Source organism: Temnothorax nylanderi, unplaced genomic scaffold (genome assembly GCF_030848795.1).
Source record: "Temnothorax nylanderi isolate EJ_2023f unplaced genomic scaffold, tnyl_v1.0 TNYL_tig0037_pilon, whole genome shotgun sequence".
Lineage (NCBI taxonomy): Eukaryota > Metazoa > Arthropoda > Insecta > Hymenoptera > Formicidae > Temnothorax > Temnothorax nylanderi.
In genome coordinates, this window is record NW_027249099.1 from 1,360,451 (window position 1) to 1,383,422 (window position 22,972).

The 22,972-nt window shown below is 38.0% G+C and overlaps 2 protein-coding genes across 5 annotated transcripts; one reads left to right on the forward strand and one right to left on the reverse strand.

The window, feature by feature from the left end:
• Positions 1-303: 303 nt before the first annotated feature.
• On the forward strand, positions 304-19,005 carry LOC139771278 (neuronal acetylcholine receptor subunit alpha-7). 4 transcript variants are annotated; one of them, XM_071703937.1, is made up of 9 exons: positions 304-518; positions 5,265-5,401; positions 8,954-9,108; positions 9,635-9,818; positions 12,698-12,914; positions 15,181-15,315; positions 16,056-16,245; positions 16,879-17,011; positions 17,880-18,014. In XM_071703937.1, exons 1-8 carry the CDS (start codon positions 455-457, stop codon positions 17,009-17,011), a joined length of 1,215 nt encoding a protein of 404 aa, XP_071560038.1. In that variant the 5' UTR covers positions 304-454; the 3' UTR covers positions 17,880-18,014. The 4 variants fall into 4 exon arrangements, with proteins under 4 accessions (XP_071560038.1, XP_071560035.1, XP_071560037.1 ...); XM_071703934.1 differs by having other exon boundaries at positions 305-518; positions 16,056-16,249; positions 16,876-17,011; positions 17,880-19,005; XM_071703936.1 differs by having other exon boundaries at positions 306-518; positions 16,056-16,234; positions 17,880-19,005.
• Positions 18,985-20,182, reverse strand: LOC139771282 (calmodulin-like protein 4). Its single transcript, XM_071703946.1, has 5 exons — positions 20,055-20,182; positions 19,819-19,849; positions 19,608-19,739; positions 19,348-19,530; positions 18,985-19,285 (listed from the first exon to the last, which is right to left on the reverse strand). The coding sequence occupies exons 1-5, from the start codon at positions 20,055-20,057 to the stop codon at positions 19,185-19,187; spliced, it is 450 nt and encodes a 149-aa protein (XP_071560047.1). The 5' UTR covers positions 20,058-20,182; the 3' UTR covers positions 18,985-19,184.
• Positions 20,183-22,972: the final 2,790 nt, after the last annotated feature.

Below are 22,972 nucleotides of genomic sequence, written 5' to 3' on the forward strand. Positions count from 1 at the left end.
TGCAAAGCGTAAAATTGTCCGTGATCGATGAAATAATATTAATTAATGAATAATTATTAAAAATAGATCGCGACAAAACGTCCCTTTTATGATTTATTTTCCTGTCGACTTAAAAATAAAATATGACCCACGATCTTTTGTAAATATATCGATGTGTCGTTATTTCGGTGCTTTTCACCATCTGGGCACCGAATTGAAGATCACAACGAGAGATATATATGTGATGCGTGCCCGCGTACCTTCAAGCGTCCGTTCGGATTTCGCGTGATCCCGCCGCCCGCGTCGTTTCGGCGGGGACGCCTGCGCGAATTTCCTTCGGGAATCGGGAACCCGCGCGTTCTCTGGGTAGGGATAGCGCGGGATTCAGGGGCGAAATCGCACGGTGGTTGAAAACCGCCGTCGTGTACCAGTCGTACGTAGGCGGTCACGCGGTCACGAGCAGGCCCTCAATTCCATGTCGCCGTCTCCCGTCCCGTTCCTTCGATACGGGCTTCTTCTGATCATCGCCTTCGGGAATGGTGAGTGCCTGGCGGCATCGCGCTATTTTCATTTATCGCATAATTCGTACAAAGTATCCGCGAACTCGCGACTGGAATCATTTCTGTTCCCTGATTTCGTTGGCAGTTTAACATTCGCAAATCAACACTGCGATTAGAGATTAAAAAGTTTCCGTCAATTAGAAATTCAAGATTTAAGATCGATAAGTAACAAAATCTTATATCCACTGATCAACAGATAAGCTAGAAACTTTTTTTAAGATACTTTTTTGCACATTTAAATTTTGTAATAATTAATATAATTACTTAATAATAATTACTTGACATATTAAATTTAATTTTTGCATATATAAGTTTAATATTTAATGATTGAAATAAAATGGATTTTCCTTTAAACAATGAAACATTTGTAATGCATTTTCAAGTCATTTAAAAACTGTCTTATTAATTTTTGTAATAACAATAAGACTTAACAATGTCTTCAAGCTTGAAAGAGCTAATAATTTTATTTCTATTATCTCCACTGGATATCTTTCAAGATAAACTTATAATTATACATGCATGATTTACATAGAATATTTTTTATATTTTACAAAATTAAGAAGTTATTGAAAAATTGAAGTCTTCTCGAAAAACAGGTCTAAGAAGTTTAGTTGTGTCTCACGAAAACTTATTTTTGAATAAATCTATGTCAAATATCTTATTTACACAGTGAAAATTCTTTTGCTCAGTACAGAGCTCGCGTTTGACGTAGGAAATTTCATGTATATGAAATAACACAAACACCGCACGAGGGAGAATGATTATCTCGTTTCGAGAAATCGGATTATTGATACTTGTCATCTTCGAGACGTCCTCAGAAACTCGATTATTTGCCCTTTTCCTACATAATGCCGGATTATCTCGGAAGCTAAGAAAGATGTAGGCCGTCGTCAATAAAGTTCCAAGGTTCTCGTCCCTCTCGGTGCCCAAGTGCAGCGCGTTTCGGAATTGTTTAGATATTGTCGGACGTCACAAAGCTCGTCATAGCTTTTGCCCGGCCGGGGACTACACAACCGCTGATATCAAAGACGTCTGAGATGTAAATTAGCGACGCGATCAAATCAAGGCTGAAACGTCAACAAATCGCAGGCCATTTTTAGGAAGAGCGTCCTCGACACGCGAATGGTTTCGCGATTTTTATTACAACTCTCGACCGTGAAGTTTTCAAGGATTTGACGATTCGATGATTTTTTTTCCCGCGCGCGTATTAACTCGCAATATTCCCCTGAAGATAGATACATTCTCGAGGAATCAGCCGAGTCAATTTAATAAACGCGTAAATAAATACTTTATTATACGAAATACGAATTGTCGATCGCACAAATTCCAGATTTCCCGGCTCAGTAGAAAATTCCATTCGTGATCGGCGTGAAAGTCAATTGCGAGAGCGCAGACAATCGTATTCAAGTAGAATCCTGTGAGTTTACTTTTATCGGCATAATTTGCGCCAGACATAAGAGAAAGGTTCGCGAAACTTTTAATACTGATTGCAGCTTTTAGTGACACAAAACAACGTTGCTTTCCGATTGAAGTCATATTGAAACACAACGAACGCGACGTCCCCATTCTCTTAATTCTTCAACCGTTTTTTAATTTTAATTTTCTTTCCAACCCAGCAAAATTGCATACTTTAAAACTTATTTTAAAAATCATCCTTCTTGTTAGTTTTAAGCTAAACTAATTATGTAATTTTCTAATTATATTTAATGATTTAATTTAATTAATTTTATAATGCACGTAAGTAATTTGGCTTAACGAACGGCTTCAGTTTGCTGAGAAAAGCTGACGAGATACATATAAGGGGCAGAGGTTTCACGTGTGACCCACGATGTATATAGCTTTCGATCTTAACTGGACTTCGTTACGGTATGTTTGCGTCACATCTGGTAGTGTAAACGTTTGCGAATCAATCGCGTCAAGGGGCCATTTGACGCCTCCTCCGTGGCACGAAATTCGGTGATCGGAACGCCCGGGTGGAATTTACATATCCGTCGGAATCGGGGCCTGTGCATGCATTTAGTAAATCGGTTTACGTACCGAGGTTTTAGCGGGTTACAGCCGCTATCGGCGATTATTTCCTCGTCGCTCACAAATTTTATCCGTGTACGCGGCTAACCGTGTGCAAGAAAAGTCAATGTTTTTCTTCAATGTTTTTTTTTTCAGTGTTTTCAGTGAAATCCGATACGGTTAAAAGTTCGAATCGATCGAGAGAGGAAAACAAAAATCGTGTCATTATTTTGGCAAAAGAGACATTTTCGAGAGGGTTATCTTATTAAATTAATACAAATTGTTTGTATAAGCCATCAGTTATGCGTATAGTATTCTTCAAGCGGTAGTATTTTAGCAAAGTGTGAATATATTGTAAGTAATTTTATTATGTATGTAATTACGATGTTTATACTTTATAAATTAGAAAAATAAATATCTTTCGACAGATTTGTTTATTTAGCCGTATGATGTTCCGTTGATTGTTGTTCTGCGATGTAGGAATTTTATTCTTGCTCCAATTGTTCGGATAATCGAACATCTTCATATCCTGGGGGGGTTAATCTCTCTCCAGACGGAGACGGATGTCTTCGAGCGGCGAACCGTTCTGCCCGAAGAAATTCGATGTCGGTCGGTCGAGATCCCGCGAGATATTCCGCAGCTCATACAGAGTATCGACATTTGACATACGATCTCATTACAAATCTGTGAGATTTTTCGATTTACGTTCCCGACGATGGTGACGGGCCGATATTTCTCGATCTGCGAGAATCTTGTGGGGATTATTTCGCCCCACGCAGAGATGAAAGATTCGAATTACATGCGAGAATCATGAAAACGAGACGTTAAAATATATTGAATATATATTGAAATTATTCACAGTTACTTAATAATAATCGAAAGGACGAAAGCAGAACCAAGTTTCAATCATAGGACTACATCTATCATTTTTACCTTTAATGAGGAATAAATTATTAAGTCTTATTTTTGAGATTTGCTGCGTGACTCGTAGAAAGAAACAATAATAAGAGTGAAATGTAAAATTTATTTCGTCGGAGAAATAAAAAACGTCTTAGTAAATTTTGATTATGTACGATTTTTAATATCTTTTGCTAATGTTTTCTTATGTAATAGTTTATACGAGAAATTTTAAAGTTTTATTATGTAATAAGAATCAATAGGATATATTTTTGTATTGAAAATATTACCGAAAAGATATTTAAGCGATACTTTCGAAAAATAGATATTTAATTTTATACTTCGTAAATTATTTTAAAATTGCTGGAAAATTATAGTAGTCTGAACATTTTTTTCCATAAGAACAAGATATTAAATGATTTTGTAAATTGATAAAAAGATTTATTATTGAGAAATAATGGTACTATATCTTGTGTACCAGCAAAATTGCCGATAATTTTACTTTAGCGTCGTTCAAACGTCGGCATTAAAGACGGTACTCATAGTCGTTTGAAGATACAGCTTTTACAGTTCGATAGGACCGTAAGAACTCACTCTCCTAATTACGGGCGGTATCCTCGCGACGAGTATCACTTATCTTTCTAGTAGTACCTTCCTATACCTTTCTTTACTTCGGGCCGAGATTAGCTCGGGCCTCTGACAGGTTTCACCACGCTTCACGGCACAATGGTCGCTACAATGGGGAGGTGGACTGACGTTACTGATCATGTAGCCGATCGCTATAATGGACGAACATCCACGTAACGAAACGGATCAGAGCTGTGATCACTGATCAGAGAGAAGGGCCCGGCGAAAGGAATCTCTTAAGTTTTTTGCGAGGCTGCTTCCCAGGACTTTACGCCGCTTCTCGCGCTCGGCCTTGCGCCATCCTCAATTCTGACAATTCTCCGCATTTTATTCCTTCGGGTATCACTTGTGTCGCGATTAGACGGTGAAGTGACTCTTTACGCGGACATTTTGTTCTTTCCGCGTGATATTAAATTAAAAAAGAGAGATGCAATTGGAAATTATTAATAATTAATAATTAAACATATATTAGATTCGCACATATGTGTCGTCGCATCTATCCACACTGTATTCATACTTGCTAAATTCATGGTTCAATTTACTTATAAATTTTATTTATATTATCGAGTTGTTTTTCTTTAAATTATTGACAATATCCAGTGATAAAAATAACGATTATTAAAAGTCTCGAAAGAGAGGAATATCGAAACTTTTCTAGCCGAATAGGCTAAAGGGCATTGTACCTATTGTTTCAATATTCACGAGCATCAATATATCTTGAAATAACGAATATATAACGAATGTTAAATTAAATATAAAAAACTAACGACCGTACAGTTAAACGTATGAAATTTTTCTAGTTGCAGCCAATAAATTTATCTTTTTTAATAAAATAAAAATATTTGTTTTAATACACTGCAAGCTATTCTATTTCTGTAGATTTATAAAGATACATACATTTATTTAGAAAGATAAAGATACATATATAAAGATAAATAAATTTATCGTACAAAGATCTGTTTATATTTTATCTTTTACTAATAAATAATTCTATAATAATAATAATAAAATTATGAAAGTGTAAATGTTATTACGTTAACTCTGTTTCTCTAGCTAAGTTAATCAATACGATTATATTTTTTTCTTAACGAGAAGAGATATTGAATATATATTTTTAAAGATTTTAGTTTAAGTTGCGATTTAATATAAAAGCAATTAGGAAATTAATCATTAATCTCATTTTTATCTGTTCAGGTGTTTGCGACGAGCACGAATATAGACTGACGAAGTACTTGCTGGATGGATATGACGCCGGCGTGAGGCCAGCTAAAAATTCGTCCCAGCCTCTGGTCGTGGTTTTTGGACTCTCTCTTCATCATATTATCGACGTCGTGAGTATTCAAGCATTAAATAATCTTAATGATTAATATACGGTACGAGAGAGTGAGAGAGAGAACCACATACGTATTTTATAAGCGACCGAAATATTGACGACGATTGTAAAACAGAAATATTAGCGGAAATTCCAACAATTTCTCGAAATTCTTACAGTTCAACGACGATCGAAATGTATTAAAGAACTGTTGGCTGCACGAAATCCCTCTCTAGAGGCGAGGCCGAGCGAAAACGCGTGGAATTTCTTCAAAAATGTTTTCATATTCTTTCGTTTTCTACTATCGAGATTGTACATCCATTCGAGGAATCCCGCGGAGACACTACATTGTTGTTATTCTTTATATAGCATAATAAAAATAACCACATGAGAAAATATTTCCTTGTATAAACGAGATAACGGTGACGCGTGACGTAATCAATCGAAAAAAGACGTCTCTCCTCTCAACGAATTTCACACAGAACAAGAAATAATTTAAATACAAGAGAGAAAAAATATGAAAACGCGCGATTGCTCGGTTTTTAACGATACTTGCATTCGCGTCTATGGATTTTTTTGCTATCGACTTTTATCAGCGCTTTGGCATTCAAACAGAATTCTCAGTAAACGGATTTGATCTTTAATAAAATAAATTCCTGCCCGTGCGGCTGAAAAAAATTCCCACCGAAACAAACGGTGGAAATAACGTTTGAATTCACTGCTCGTAAAGAATAAACAAATTTCATTATATTTTTATTTGAAGACTCATAAAACTGTAATATAATAACATTATTCACCGCTTTTTCGTGTGACGATACACGAGCATGCAAAAAATATAATTATAAATTCAGTCCACATAAAAATTGCTAAATTAATCAAGTTGCTAAATTTTATCAATTTTTCATTAGTTTCCCTTTTATCTGATTTACCTCTATCCTCGATATCGCGCGAGATTTTCGAGTCTTCCCTTAGATTTATCACGGGACACGAGGTAAAATTGAGAAAAATGCGTATCGTAACGAAAATGGAAACACCGCGACCGTGACGGGATCCCCGGTGGTAATCGGAGATACGCGAGATAAATTGGCGTGAGAATAAGTAAGCCGGTGGGAAAGTTTCAGGCATTTGTTTCGCGTATGGCAGTAACGAGAGCAACCTTTAGCGCAACGTAACCGACCGGTCACCCCAGGGAGGCCTGAGACCGTCTAACGAGAGCTCTCGTTACATCTATCGCGCAATATACGGTCGATCATCCGGCTCGTCTCTCCCCTTCCCGTTTCTTTTCGTTTGATAATATTGATGATAATGCAATATCACGCGGTTTCCCCATCGAGTCGAGTCTCGTCAACCGCTGAATCTATCAAAACCTTTCGTTGTTCGTGAAACAAACAGAGATAATTGAGTAATAACCGAGAGGACCACCTTTGCGCGAATCCTATTTCCTCTCATTCGCAAAATTTATCGTTATATTAATTATAGCATTATATTAAATATAGCATTTTTATTATAAGTTGTATATTTGCAGAGCAAAAGAGAATCTTACAGAAAGCAACTTTGCACATATCACTATAAGTCGCTCGAAAGATGACCCATTATCCAGCTGCAATTAATGATTTGTATTCATTTCATTCGAAGGCTATACATTTTTATATGGACAGATGCCATGCAACTTTAAATTCGTGAAATCGCGATTGCTCGTCAAACTACAAATTCCTACCGCTTAAATTCTCAACATACCTAAGGCCTGCAATTGAAACATTATACATAGTTTCACGATAGTATCTTCGTTACATCATGCGCTATTGGATTACACATTCCGTTGATTTTCCATAGTATCTGGTCTCAAGATGATACATGGAGATGGACGTCAAACATTAAGTGAGAATAATATAGCTCCTTCGCGGAGACTATATTACTCCGTACATTATCCATCTTCTTTTATCATCACGGTAATAACTACTCAGGTAAACTAAAAATTCACTAAATTGTCCAGAAAGGAATTATTAAATAATTTTTCTTTTGTCAAACGGGAAGAAAAGTATTAAAAGTTTAACAAGAATATCAGTGAATAATGGTTTGTCTGACTTGCAAATCTATAATAATTAAAAATATTTCCTCTTCTCATCTCCGAAAGAGAATAAACGAGTTATAATAACAATTAAGATATAATAATTATAATTAAAGATTATTATAACGGTTAATACAACAAATTTAGTTTCAATAATTATTTATCGATGCAACTGTGCTTTAATGAGCGATTTAAGGATATAATATGTATCGTAATGTTACTGGTGCTACTTTAATTAAAGGAATCCAATCTTGAGATGTCAAGCGCAGGTGATCTCTTAAAAGTTCACAAGGTTATAGAGCGAGTCGGTGGGTAAAGGTCTTGAGGAAAACAGCGCGTACCGGAACCTGTGAATATTTATGCTCTGCGTACAAAATAACGAGATCTAAGTAATTATAAAAAATTCTTGCATCGATTAAACGTCAATCTCTGTCGAGATAGCGTTCACCGCGGAATTCGTAAGGTTCCGGGTTTCGCACGGTTGCGGTGGCCAATTAAATGCCGCGGAACTGCTTCATATAATTTTACAATTGACGTTAATTAAGCGTCTTATACTGTTAGCAAAAGTAAGAAAAAGTCTGCGGGCAAGAGTAACGTTTGACATTTCATTTTCCTTGAAGCGGAAAGATATAATGGATTGTTTCTATCGAACGAATTGCGAAACGTATTTCGGAAAAATAAATTGAAACTGGTCAACGATTATAATAAGAGAATCTGAGCTAATTATTTAGTTTATAAAAAAGATCTACGTAGAACATTAATATAAGTTAAATAATTTTAGTTTATCAACATTGCACTTTTTTACCTAATTCTATTCATTTTTAATTGTCGTGTTTAAGATTATCAAAAGTTTCAATAAAACTAATTGATTTTAAAATATTTTATTAATTTTATTTGCATTTATTTTATTTTTATTTGAGGATAAAGCGTTGAATTTATTAAAATTGATTGCGAGAATAATATTACTACACGACGTGGCTTTAAAACTGTTTCGGATTTTGTGAGAGATTGCTCATATTTTTTATAACTAGAAAGATATATATTGCCTGTTGTTTGTCGACCATATCGTCGACAATTCGTGTTTCGTTGTTATATATAAACTCCAATTAATCACACAGGTCAGTTCCAACGGCCTCCTTTAGAGAGCAGTCTTTTTAAGAGTAACAAATTAAATACAAATTAAATATTTCACGATAAATTAGTTACAAATTATAAAATTTCCTTCCGGGAAAGATCTTCCGTTGTACGTGTACAGAAATAAGCTACTGATTAAGTAAATAAATGTCTAATTTATTTCTTCAAGTAAATCGTGTTCCGCGAAAAGATAAGTAAATAAGCGAGAAAGAAGCGCATTATCGGAAAAATAAATTAAATTTCACTTTAAAACAAATAAATAATTCGCGCGCGGCATTTATATTTATAAACGAATTTATTACCGTTTGTACGAAGATCGTTTTGCTTTATATTTTTTTACGTCTCACGGCTTTATATTATTTATTACAGGATGAAAAGAACCAGATACTCACGACCAACTGTTGGGTTACGCAGATTTGGACCGATCATCACTTGAAATGGAATGCCTCGGAATTCGCTGGAATTCGAGTAATCCGCGTTCCATACAATCGTGTCTGGCGACCTGACACGATTTTGTATAACAAGTGAGCATTCATCTCGAATCGGGGAATGAGCTTTTTCGCGAACTTTTCTACGCTGTTGCACGTTAAAAATGTATACCGCAAGAAAAAAGTTCATGCATTCAACCGACGGGGATATTAAAAAATTCCACAAATTGTAGTAATGATTTATACATCCACCTGAGATCTCCTGAGATCCTGCTATTCTTTTGAAAACTTCTTTCGATCCCTTGCGGGATACTTTGCGGCGATACGCATAAAGTAGAGTCTGAAGGTGATCCTGAACAAAATATGATTGAAAAGAAAAGCTCGCGAGTAATTTTAGAAAGTAACAATTTTCAGTGTCGGTAGAATAATAAAACAGAAAGAAAATAAAGACGGGAGACAAAAATAATTTAGGATAAATTTAAAAGCATTATAGAGAAGATAAAATATAATTTCCTAAATCGAATAGTATAATTTCTTAAATAGAGGAACGGAGTTCAAAGCTGTTCGAAATAAAAGAAAGAAATTTATATATCTCGTCGCGGTTTCAATTTTCTGGTTACAGCGCGGATCCACAATATAGTTCAGCGGTCATCAATACAAACGTGATCGTCAGTCATACGGGCGAGGTGGTCTGGCTAAGCCACGGTATCTTTCGCAGCAGCTGCGACATAAATGTAGAGTTCTTTCCCTTTGACGAGCAACGGTGTGCCCTGAAATGGGCCTCCTGGACGTACGACGGGTACCAAGTAAGTTTCACATTCTATAACGCCTTGCATTTTATCTCGCACATTTGGATCTTCACTCGCTCGAGTGCAAATTATCAAAGTTTTACATTTGCATAATTGAATATCCGATTTTTAACAGAACAGGTCGCTGCGCTGCGTATCAAAAATTTCTCTCTTAAAAAGATGAAGTTCGAACTTTGTTCTGTTAAAATAAATTATTCAACGATGTAAATTGTGAAAATTTGCAAAATTTGCGCGGCAAATGTGTCTTCTATCGCAATTAACTGAGATTTGGATAACGCGTTTAAAGTCCCTCTTATAATCATGACATGAGAATCTCGGGTTAAAACGCAATCAGGTATAAAAAATCCTTACGAGATAACACTCGAAATAAAGTTTCAAATCTTGAGATATAGATAGTTACATTTTGATTAAACATTTTGTCAATCACGCGATTCACGCGCACTATTAATTACTATTAATTGTGTATCGATCGCAATGGAAATATTCAGCAACCTTGCTCACCGCACAAACACCAAGATCGTGCATCAGACAGTCTTGCATAAAATATAGGAGATCCTCGAGTAACATGTTACTTGAATTGCATGGAGTTTCGAATAGCATAGTAAAAATTTGTAACAATCCTACTTTTTAAAAGTTTTTTCAAAATAATTTCTTGGAACCAAATATCCAGTTTTATATGAATCTGGAGTCTTGAATTGCACGGTTTTCGTTAACGGAACGTGATCTCCAAAATTGTACGAATTCTAAGTCTCGAATAACACGGTTTTCAATAACTGAACCAATTAATCATGTTATTCGAGGGTATATGTAACGGTTTTAATTCCGCGAGCTAATAATCGTATACTGTGATAACTATAATATAAGACACGATTGCGTTTCGATAGATAATACGATAGTACACGAAACGATTCATGCCGTTGCTTGTTCGCTTGTCTATGATGGCCCTGTTTGCGCATAATGTGTACTATATGTCATAACAAAAATAAACACCAAGATGGGTCATAAAATATTTTACATATTACAAATTATATGTAATTATATATGCTGAATATTCTCTATTTCTTGTGTTTTAAATTAATTTCGATAAACGAGCTCGCATTTTGCGTTCCGTTTTGTGGGAACCGATCAGAATCGCCTAAGATAACGATTAATTCCGCTCGGTATCACATTGACTCTCAAAATTTGTTTATTAAACCGTATGATTTTAAGAGATTGATTTCAGCTGAGTTGTCGGGCCAGAGATATATTTTAAATAAATATTATGTTTAACTATTATATGATAATCCGAGCGATACGTTCCACTTAGCCGATTTTTTCGTCGATTCTTATGAACCTTTAGTTTAAAAATGAGGCAGGGCAATTATCGACTGGCGCGCGACCCCGTTCATCTTACAGATTTCCTTCTAAATCGAATTAATTTCTACGTTCGTAATTCAGCCATTCGTAATTCCTCGCAGTATTATATTCACCTTCATTTAAGACCGCGGAATATTTTACGGTTTCGGTAGATATCATTCAGCGAGATGCCGTATCGATTATCCGAAGACTGAGGTATCGGTATACGTACATATATGTATATTATATAGTTCATGCAAATGCGAAACCATATCGATTAGAATGATAAAGATAAAGGTGAATGAGTACTGCAGATTAAATTTTACATTTAGATTCATCCTGAAATTATTATAAGAATCGCGGACATTTTTATCTCTTTTCGTGCTTCAGAAACTAATTTTTTTTCCGGTGAGATTTACATGGAAGATACATAGCAAAAAATATCTCGACGCAGGACGAATTGTGCGTGCAACGCGAATAAACGAAAGAAAAAACGAAATGTAGGGTTGTTGAAACGAAGCCGATCGGCCTTTTTTCGGGGACGCTTAACACAGCTGTGGAATCGAAAACGCCGGCCCGTCAAGTCGTGAAAATGGTTCGGGCAGATCGAAGAGCTTAATCCCAGCATCGCGAGAAGAATTCAATACGAGAGCCGTTCGGTTCGCCTCTGCGCTGAGAGCACCCTGCCTATCTTTCACAGAGAGAGTTTTCCCATTTTCTATCTCTCCGCGCTGAATACACTTTGCGTGCCGCCCGCGCCGTCGCTACACCGCCCGTTTACCCTTTCGTCGTGTAAAAGACGTCATCGTGGTTTAAAATATTTGTCCAGGAGAATCTTTCAAAGTTCCTCGCGCATTAATCATTTCTCGTGTTCCGCGCGACCGGATTTTCAGCCTTGATCATTAATTTCCCGAGCAAAAACTTCGATAAGGTTTCTCTTTAATAAAAAAAAAAGTCGATCGAGTTCTTGCTTAAATTAACAAGGAATTGTCGATCGAGTAAACTGATAAACGACAGAGCCAGTTATTATGAGATCTACGATAAAATTATAGTAAAAAATGACACAAGGATTATATATATTGAAATTCAATTAAGAATGTCTGTTCGAGATTCGTGTAATATTCTACTCCAATTTAAAATCCGATTTTCGTGCTTTAATTCTTTTCATTCGTTACCGCAATAAATGTCTTGATTTGTCATTATTAATAAAGCACGTAGCAGCTCGGCAAAACAGAGTTTATATATTACGCGATAAACAGAACAATCTAAATCGCTGCGAAAGACACTCGACCTGTCAGCTGCCAGTTTAACTTTTAGTCGATAAACCGATTCGACCCTCGTCCGTTGGTTTCCGCTCGTGTTTAGTTAAAGCTGTTAAAGGATGTATTGTTCAATAAACTGCGCGCCCGCTTGATATATTTTTATTACTTGCAAATTCGCCGGCCTGCCGCGGACAAAACAGCGACAATTTACGCCGTCGGACATCACGAATCACGATATGTCGCGCGTAACTAACACCGTGGAAATTTTACTGGCATCAGCTCGAGCTGGAGAGCCAGAGCGAGCAGGGGGACGTGAGCAATTATCAGGCGAACGGCGAGTTCCATCTTCTGGACTTCACCGCTCGCCGAAATGTCGAGTATTACTCCTGCTGCGAGGAGCCGTACCCCGACATCACTTACGAGATCCGCTTACGACGACGTCCGATGTTCTACGTCTTCAACCTGATCCTGCCCTGCATACTAATCAACGGCGTCGGTAAGTGGAGCGCACAAATGCGTGGCATACCATCAGTTAGCGACCAGCAATAGACTAACGTTCGTATATCAAAGAGCGTAATAATTGCATTTCGGTATTTGCATGTATTCAAAGTAGAGTTACTATAACTTCTATAAATATCTCATTGGGAAAGAAAATTCTGATATTATAATTAGTGGCGTTATATCTCATTATCTTATATTCAAAAAAAATTTTTTTTAAAGATTAGGATAATTAATAATTACATTATTACTAGCTGTATAAAAATACGAAGAGTTTTTTGGTAAACAATACGGCCATGCTCAAATGTCGATTTTCATGAAATACGTACGTCGCATCATGTTCGGCGAAAAGTAATTAAAATAATTTATATACCGCTTTCTTTAGTAGAGCATCTCATTTTACAGAAAAAGAGCGCGTACGAAACTTTTTAAGACACCTTAAATCTCGCAAGTAAACTTTCACAGATTGCGAATTAATGATATGCGGTAACGTGATGCAATTCTCGAGGACCTCGTTTATTAATGAAGGAAGTAACAGTTCTTACCGTTAGCTACGAAGTGAAATTTCAAAAATAAACCTTGAGACTACGAAGCGGCAGACCGCATGAGAAGTTATATACGAGATTAGGTTCTCTCTTCCGATCTTTCCGCACTCTCCTGCACGACCTGCTTGCATAAGAAAATTGAGATTGTCCCTACTAACACGAGATGTCGATCTAATGAATTTGCATAATAGTTTTCGCAATCCCGGGGAAAAAAACGGCGTCTTTATTAATAACTATGCGGGCAATCAAATTACGAGTTAAGATCTATTGCTCGATAGGAAAGGCAAGACAATCATTGCTTTTTATATGCATGCTTGAAAGAGATTCGGAATTTTGATAAGATTATATATTTCAGTAGGAACATATCGAAGAGCATTTTGGAAACAAATTACTTGATAAACTTAAAGTCAATTTAAAATTATTGTCGAGTTTATTTTTTAATAATTCAGAGAAAAGAAATTATAATTTCTTGTTTCTTTCTGTTATCTAAAATACTTACGCTATAATCATTCTACATGTATTCTAACACCGTGCTAATGCAGTTAAGAAAAAGAAAAATGTACACCGTAACGACTATAATATGTAGGCAGCAAGCAAAAAGGAGCGTAATTATTAAAATACTAAAATTGCCTTGTATACGTTGTTAATTTTTTGCAAAATTGTAAAAAGTACGATCATCAAAGAAGAATATCAATACAATTTTATACGAAGGAGGAAGGGAAGACGAGAATTTGAAAAATAAAAAATCTATAGGCCACTGGGTCTAACAGCCTTAGGATTTGTACGAGGAGGAGGAGAAAACAAATTAAGTCATTGCGGAAACGACGGCATAAACTGAAGCATTTCATTACATTTCTGCTGCCATTTATCGATAATGAAAGAAATTTTCCGAGAATTTGCTGGATATTAGAGCCAAGCTTGTAGAACAGCAATTGCCTATTGACTTTATCTCTTTTAAGAAAGAGCTTTTATAAACAGAAAGAGTGAAAAAGTAGGATACTAACAACAAAAATTAAGAGACTAAAGTTAACGTAATAAAGAAAATCAATGTACAAGATACATAGAAATAGATAGATAAAAAGGCAAATATTGAAACAACAGAATATAAGACCCAGTGGGGCAATCGAAACTGTCGGACAAATGGGACAACGCTATGGCTTTCCGATGATAAAATTGATGGTTATCGTGGACCAGTTATTGTAAAACAGTAAAAAATGACATGTGTGAATTATCGGAAGATCTTTGCGTGGTTTCATTTGGTCGAGAATTCGTGAATTTTACATGACAATAGCACGACAAAAACTAGATAAAATTAAAATTGTATTTCTATCGCATTATTTATTTACTTATATTTCTCGCAAACTGAAACTCAAACAGAAATTGCGGAAAACCGGTATTCTATAAAATAAAATATGAAATTTTATTATTAAATCAATAAAGAATTTAGATATTAACTCGTTATGCACGTTTGCGTGAACGAAAAATACGGAAAACTTAAGAAAATTTAAATTTATGGAAGTTCTGAGAGAAAAGCAAACCTGAGTCTGTCCTCGCACTTTCTTTTGTCGCCCTTCCCGCAGCTCTTGTTCCATTTTCGATTACTACAAACTTTCAAGTTTGTCACGAGACTTCGAATCGAAGTCTCGCGGAATACCTCGGATTCAATATTTCGCGGTAAGGATAAAACTTTCGCGGACGCTGTTCCTGTTTGCTCTCCAGCCCTGCTGGTGTTCTACGTGCCCTCCGAGTCCGGGGAGAAAGTCACCCTCGGCATCTCGGCCCTTCTCTCCATGACGGTGTTCTTGATGACCATTCGCGAAACTTTGCCGCCCACGGAGAAGACGCCGCTGATAAGTGAGTACATCGTTGGTCGTTTCCGGTCGGATCTTCAATTCAAACTTGGAGAATATTCTTTACACACTCAAAATATTTTCAAAATGTCACGATCCGCCAATCCTTCCTATTCTATTATTATGTTAAAGTTAAATTATCGCGAATATCTCTTTAGAATTATAATTTCGAATTTCCAAATCGTCCGATTGTATTAATTTTAAATCGTTCGACAAAGAGTATTATCGCGATTTTATAGTTCGAGCTGTTCATTACTCATTAAAAAACCCGCGGGAAAATGCACCTGGGACTTTCTTGAAACGCGGTTAGCCGTCTCCGCAAAACTGAACACCGTCTCATTTCTGCTAATGTAGTCTTCAAAGGGGGATTCCTAAGGAGTGTACTCAAAGAACAGCGAGAAAAGCGAATAAAAGCTGTTTCAGAATCGTTATCTAAGTGGAGAAAGAATTTTGTTTAATGGTTAGATATCGTTTGTGCGAGAAAATATGACAGACAATTTCTTTGACAAATTATAGAAAGCGCACCATATTTATACTCACAATAGTCACAATTAGTAAATTTCTTCGAATAATAAAAACAACATTATTTTTTCCTATTTCATCCGATCCTTTCAGTTCTGTCCGACACATTTTAAGAGAGACAAATATTGTATATAAATCACTTAAATTATTTTGCATCTTTCGAAAAGTTACTGAAGAGAGATAAAAATTCAATTATCTATTCTGTCCCTTCGGTGCTTTCAGGTCTTTACTATGGCGTCAGCATTTGCCTGGTGTCGTTCGCATCCGGTCTGGCGGTCGTGACATTGAATTTGCATCACCGTGGTGTGCGGGGCATACGCGTACCGAGTATCGTGAGATCGCTGGTCTTAGACAAATTAGCCAGGATAGTATGTCTGAATTTCCAAGAGGAGAATAGATCGGTAAAACGGATGCACGTAATGCACATGCATATTGTACCTTGTAATACGCGGGGCATCTTGCAAATCGCCATCCGGCCTCTTAAAACCTATTTGAATATAATAAAATTGGGCCAATATACCATTGTGCGCGCGTTTCTCAGAATCAGATCAGTCAGATAATAATTCTGAGAGTCGTGCAGCTTCCGGCAGATAGGGTAAACAGGATCAGCCTCAGACGTTCGTTTCAGCATACGTAAGTGAAAAGATGTAACGGTAAGATATTTATCTTCAATATTGTGCGGGAGGAATAAAACAATGGATATGATACGAAAGAACCAGAAGAGATACAAATCGATTCAAAAATAAATATAAGAAGTTTATAAAAGAAAGAGAACAATGTGAATTGTGAACAATGTGAAGAAATGTATAATATGAAATAGATATTAATTATTAATGAAATAATTACGATAAATATAGATTGAGGGACAGACGCACGGACGTCTGTGGCCGATCCCGAGCGCAAACGAAGACCGTATTGCGCCTCGCCGAGAGAAAGTTTCGCGGTTGATACAATTTCTAAACGCGCGCCCGCTATTACTTCGTTCTATAGAAAAGTTACGGCGCGATCATCAATATAGGATCACAGTGATTTGTTATATCAGCAGGAGCCGGCGGAACAATTCTCGAGAAGGAAGAACAACTGTCCGCTGCACTGCAAGCCCGAACTGCCGGAGCAGCACGTATCTCCCAAATATGTATCGAGAAAAGATGATAGTAACAGCTCTAGTCCCAGTCTAGGTGAGTCTGTAATAGCGAATTCGGGCGCTTGCACTAGTGCACACTGAGTGCGCACTAAGGCTTGTTTATAATCTATTCTTATATTTAAAGTCGCTTAAATACACATTTAAAAATTTTTTAGCCAATAAAACATTCTGTAATATCTATATGAATGCTGTACAAATCATTTTATAGACTAAGTATTTAAGATGATCTGTAAATATAATAATTGATTAAGAACAAGCCTTAGTGCGCACTCAGTGTGCACTAGTGCAAGCGCCCGAATTCGCTATAAGACATATTAATTAAATTTAATATGTCATTTACTTATTAAAAATTATGAAGTTACTCCGCACCCTTAATTCTCGTAATTTTTGTTTCTTTAACATTCAGTGTTGCACATTTTTACATCGCCATTCTCGAAGAAGCATTTATATTATTCACCTTTGAATGTATTTATTACCTTTAGTGTTTGTATATTATACTATAAGAATTGTTTAAAAGTAAATTTTCTTTCAGAATAAAATGAATTTTTCTTACATTCTTTCACATAAAGTATACGATTTAAAAATCGTAATGTTATATGTATTTTTTAATTTTCTACGTTTTTACAAATTTATACTAGAAATTTTACGTAACTCGAAAAATTACAAACGTTTCGTGAAAGCTGAAATGTTTTTATTAAAAAATCGTATCGTTTTTGCGCGATGTGTAATAATACTTGATTGTGAGAAATGTCTATACTTTCATTCGCATTCGTACTTTTTGTTTTGAACATATCCCTTCGTTGCGCATATCCTACGGTAGTCTTTCCAGTTTGGTCTAGTTTCTTTAGCCAGCTAATTCGTGCCGTGCGATGAATTATGAATCGTGTCGAACAATCGCACAGATCTCAGCAAGGAGGGCGGCCTTGAAGCGCACTGGTCCCGGGTCTTGGGAAGAGTGCACGCGACCATCGAGAGGAACGAGCGGCGCCTGGTCGAGCAGGATCGCCGGGAAAGGACAGAGTTAGATTGGAAACAGGTCGCTTTGGTCAGTGATCGTGCCCTGTTGTGCGTTTTCTTACTTACGACGATCGTCAGCACGGCGGTGATTTTATGCGGCTCGCCCCCGACCCCGGATGTACCCAAAGATTAGTAATCCTTGGACTACCGGTTCGACTAATCGTTCGATGGTCGGGGAACGTCTTTCGAGGATCATCGATGGTTTTCAATCCAGTTAATTTTGTTCCGTGTACCGAAGAAAATTAAATTTAGCAGACTCGTCGATGCGAAGAATAAACAAATATTCTTCGTTACTTATTTTATAATGAGATATGTGTTAACTCGTGCAAAAAATAAGTGAATTTTGAGAAATTAATAGAAACTTCTATTTCCATTTGCTGGTATCGTTGAAAAGAAAGAAAGAAAAATCATTTTGATACAAATCAGATTTCTTTTCATTCGCATGTTTCTTGCACAGGATAAACGTAAAGATGTGTAATTTTAGTTTTAGATAGATGTAACGTGTTTAGAAAACGAAGTATGTATCTCTCGATCAAGGGTGACTTTAAGGAATATAAAACCGCTGTGTGTATTAGTCCCGGCAACAAATTAATTTTTTTCTTTCAAAATTTGAAATTAGCCTTTTGAGAGTGTGCGTAATTCACGTACATAATTCGAATTATAACTTAAATTCGCCTCTGCTCTCTCAACGTTTTCTTTTTTATATCGAACGAACAATTCGAGAATAATTTCGAAGTAGCCGAAACTGTAAATATATATAGATCGAATTTGTCACAGAATGTATAAATTTAGTGACAGAGTAAACTCATAAAAGCTCATCATTGCTCTAAATGTGTTTATCGACATAAAATAATAATATATATTTAGAAAAAATGAGAGAGCGTTCCTTATGGATGAGAATTCGTTATCGTAATGAAATAATAAATGTATCGTCAAAAATTAAAATGTACTTAAACAGGGTTGAAAGTATAATTTAAGATATAATGGGAATAAATAATGAAATAGACTTTATTTATCCGATAACCAGAAGTCCCACAACCATATTTTTAAGTTATAAAGCTCCTTTTAAAGCTTAAACTGATCTTTTCTTATTTATGTAAAAGTATTTTCCTCTTTCGCGCCTTTCGTAGAAATATATAGAAGCATAAAATCATGGAACGTGGTGTATAAATATGAAAATCGCTTAATTCTTAATAATAATCAGGTACAGGTGCACACGCGATTTTTACAAAATCTTCGTATTTCACATGTCCGTTTAAAGACACGTTGGCTTCGCGGAAGATTTGCTCCACTGCAACAAAGGACAGTATTGCCAAACGTAAAAGCTACGATTAAATTATTCATTCACTTTACCTTCTTTGCTACTCAATTGCTCTCCCCAGTGAAGCAACATATGCGCCAACTGTCGTGCTGGTATAGTGCCACTGTGAGAGGTATCCGCAGCTTGAAAAGCTTTGATCACTTCTTTCGGCAGGTCCTCCGCGCGAGTCTGAAGGTGCATGACTTCCAAGAAATCGGCAAAGGACATCTTTCCACCTGGAATCAACACGAACGATTTCCGTTCTCTCCGTAAGAGGTTTCCCCGGTGAAAGCTGGACATCGTGAGACATTACCTTTGTCCTTCATGTACTTGTTTAATTCCGCAATGGTCGGGCTCAGTCCCAGGGACCTCATAATTATAGTGAGCTCGTCAAGCGTGCGAATCTGGCCGCTTCGAGCGAACAGGTAGAAACACTCTCGGAACTCTGCAAAAACAATCATTTCAGACCGCTTGTTCGATTTCATTTCGGACATACGACAGGCAAGGGTGATCTCGCAACGTACCATCTATGTCCTCTTCTCTGAAGTAGCGCGCCTGCAACAATTACATACCGGATGAAACGGGGAAGAGTAAAGCAGAATGCGCAATGTTAAGTAAATTGATTGTGCAAAAGGAAAAGCCAAACAGAATCGCGTATGAGACACGAAGAAAGTGGCTCGAGTCCCAGAATAGAGACATTATGACATTCTAAGTGGATTGCAGAATTGTTGAACGTAATTGCAATGTATATCGAAATTACCATGGTCGATTAGATTTATGGGGATCCGTGTCTCTCCCTCGGGACGTCAGATTTTGACAACAGGTGTTCGACGCGAACGTAACCTCACCTGTTCTTGTAAGAGAGCGACATCGTCCGTCGGGAAGGTACACTAGGGATCCTGGTCGAGTCTGTGGAAGGGAAGGTTTGATCGGTCAACGTTCCTATTGCTCCTGTCGTCGAAATATAATTTTAGAATGCGCTGATTTTTTAACGAAATTCCGCAAAAACTTTTTCTTCGCGGCAGAAGCGATTCTGATACATTCAAATCGGATGCTTCTGAGAGAATAGAGAGCTCAAGGCTCCTCGAAAAAGGGAAAAGATTTTAGCCAAAGGGCGATCCAGGGACATTGGAGAAAAAAATTAAATGCCGCGAATTAAATCACGAACATTTTTTTATGTGCTTCCTAAAATTAATATCGCACAATTGTTGTCTATTCGTGTCGCGATTATCTATGTTTTTATTTGCAATGCATCCTCGACGTCGAGTTTTCAACTTTTGAGAGAACTTTAGCATAATTCGATCATACAAAATAATCCGATCTACTGAGAAAGATTTTAAAAGCTGATGTTAAGGGTTGACTTATTCAAGATTTTGCAGCGAGTTTGTGAATTAAATTAAGACGAAACGAAGTCTGGCGAAATTAAGCCCGACATATATAATTAGACGATCTAGAATTTAGATCTAGAATTTAGGTTAGATTTTCGGTCCCTTTCCATGTTCTACGTATGTAAAATTATAGAGTTATTAAATTCTAAATTCCACTTTAAAGTGAAGGATTCGATAAAATTCATGAGATGCAATTCATAAGATTCATTTTTCAATTATTTCGATTATGTGACAAAACGGGATTTCGTGACGCGTTCAATTGCAGAAACGATAACATTTAAGTATCTCTGCAATAGTCGCACACCCCGAGCAATCTAATTTTTATAATTCTCCGATGAAACGCGCTAGACGAAAGCATATATACAATATTAATTAGTAATTATCTATTCGCTCGTTAACGCATATTCCTAATAACAATTCGCCCAGGTGATAAGGGGTCGGGAAAGAGCGATTAATCAAATGGGGCGTTAGAGCAACTTTTCGGGGAATAAATTCCGCGCTAATTGCGACTAATGCGATCGGGCCGCTATCGGACGGTGGCGAAAAAAAAAGAGGAGAGAAAAAAAAGGAAAATTAGAGAGCCGCGCGCGGTGCAGCGCAGCGGCAGCGTGGCCGGAAAAGAATAGCCGAACGGAACAATGATGCGGTAATCGTCTCCCTTCCGGCGGCGGCCGTATTAGAATTTATTTCAAATATGCCGGCGGGGCGGGAGGGGGGAGGGGGTTCCTGGTGCCCGCCGGTGGCTATTGATTAACGCTCCTCGCCTCCGCGCTTCGTTAAAAAGGCCCTCGGCCATCAATCTCGGCGCCTTTTACGAGGCGCTGACGATTACTCTCTTTCTCCGTCTCCCGGAGACGAAACAATTTTTTCGCATCCCCGGGAGTGACTCGACGACTCTCGACGTTATTCGCGTTACGTCCCCGTAACGTCAAAGGAAACGCGAGAGAGGCTCGCCACGGCGGGGAATAATATCGGCTCCTCGCTGTCGCGCGCGACAGCGATTGCGAATTAATGGCGCGCGACTCGAGCGAAAATTGTATATCGGACGATTACGTCGCGCGTAAAAGAATCTCGCGCTTCAACTCAAGAAGCGCTCTCTCGAGCTTCGTCTCGATCCGCACCGGTATTTTCGTATAATCGAGTATCTCTAATCATCGCCTTAACTTAATTATCTGCTCGGCTGAATCCTAAAATAAAATTGATAATAAAGATTCGCGCCTCGGCACGATCTTTACTCGGACATGGAAATTTATTTCGACGTTGAAATTTAATCTCTCTCCAATTATCACGCTCTTGTACAAACGGACGCGTCTCCTCTCGCGATTAATAGCTATAACGCAAACGGCTACAAATCTGCGTCGATCCCTCATCAAAAATGCAATCCCCGTGCTACTTCGCTACTTCGTAAACTATAAACAAACGCGATCGTCGCGGCAGTCAGCGGCGTGGCGTCCGCGCTCGATAATTTAACGAACAGTTAGCGTTCCTCTCGGGAGGGTTAAGCAATCGTTAAGAGCGCTCCAGCGGACTCGCAGCGGCCCGTGGAAACTAATTGGATATCGCGGGTTCGTCCTTTGCAGCATACCGTTTCCATAATTAAATTGCTCGCGGCCTCGGCGCCGCCGCATGTCGATAATCAAACTAATCCACGGCGCAACATTCCCGGGGCAATGGTTTCGCGCCGTCGACGCGACCGGCGACCGGCGAGCGGGGGACGAGGGCGAAGAGGAAAGGATTCCGACCGTTCTCTCTCCTCCTCTCCCCCTTCAACGCTACACCGCCGCTGCCCTTTTGTCACCCCGTCCTCGTCGCCTTCGCGCGTTTCCTTTTGTTTCATTGATAAATCGTTCCTCCCGTAAGAAGGGTATACGTGCACTCGCCGGCGCGTTTCGGTTGCACGAGGGTAGAAGCAATATACCGAACGACAGATACGAAAATATATAGCGCGACAGGCGGGAGAAGCAGGGGGACGGCAGCGGTTCAAAATAGATGTAGATCTATGGGGCAGAGGGAAAGAGAGGCAGGAATTGAGCGAGAGAGGAGCGGAATATCGGCGTAAAGGGGCCGCGAGGAGGAGAAAGTTCGCGGAAGGACGACATGTTAGCACTCGCGCGCTCGCGTCTCTCGTCCTGCCCGCGCTCCGTTGCTCCGATCTTCCTCCTCTTGCACTCGCACGCCGGAGGCTGGAGGCTGGAGGCACGGAACGGAGGAGAGAGACCGAGCGGGGCGATATAGGGTGAGCGACGCGCGTTCGCCGCGAGATAGAGCGGCGGGAAGAAGGGCGGGGGAG

What these genes read in the sequence shown, in the direction of transcription:
- LOC139771282 (XM_071703946.1), bottom strand. An exon ending in CAGAGAAGAGGACATAGATG is followed by an intron (nt 19,740 to 19,818) that starts GTACGTTGCGAG and finishes TTGTTTTTGCAG; the next exon opens with AGTTCCGAGAGTGTTTCTAC. An exon ending in GCAATTGAGTAGCAAAGAAG is followed by an intron (nt 19,286 to 19,347) that starts GTAAAGTGAATG and finishes CCTTTGTTGCAG; the next exon opens with TGGAGCAAATCTTCCGCGAA.
- LOC139771278 (XM_071703934.1), top strand. Translation starts at nt 455, where the DNA reads ATGTCGCCGTCTCCCGTCCCGTTCCTTCGATACGGGCTTCTTCTGATC. An exon ending in GATCATCGCCTTCGGGAATG is followed by an intron (nt 519 to 5,264) that starts GTGAGTGCCTGG and finishes TTATCTGTTCAG; the next exon opens with GTGTTTGCGACGAGCACGAA. An exon ending in GGACGTACGACGGGTACCAA is followed by an intron (nt 9,819 to 12,697) that starts GTAAGTTTCACA and finishes TACTGGCATCAG; the next exon opens with CTCGAGCTGGAGAGCCAGAG.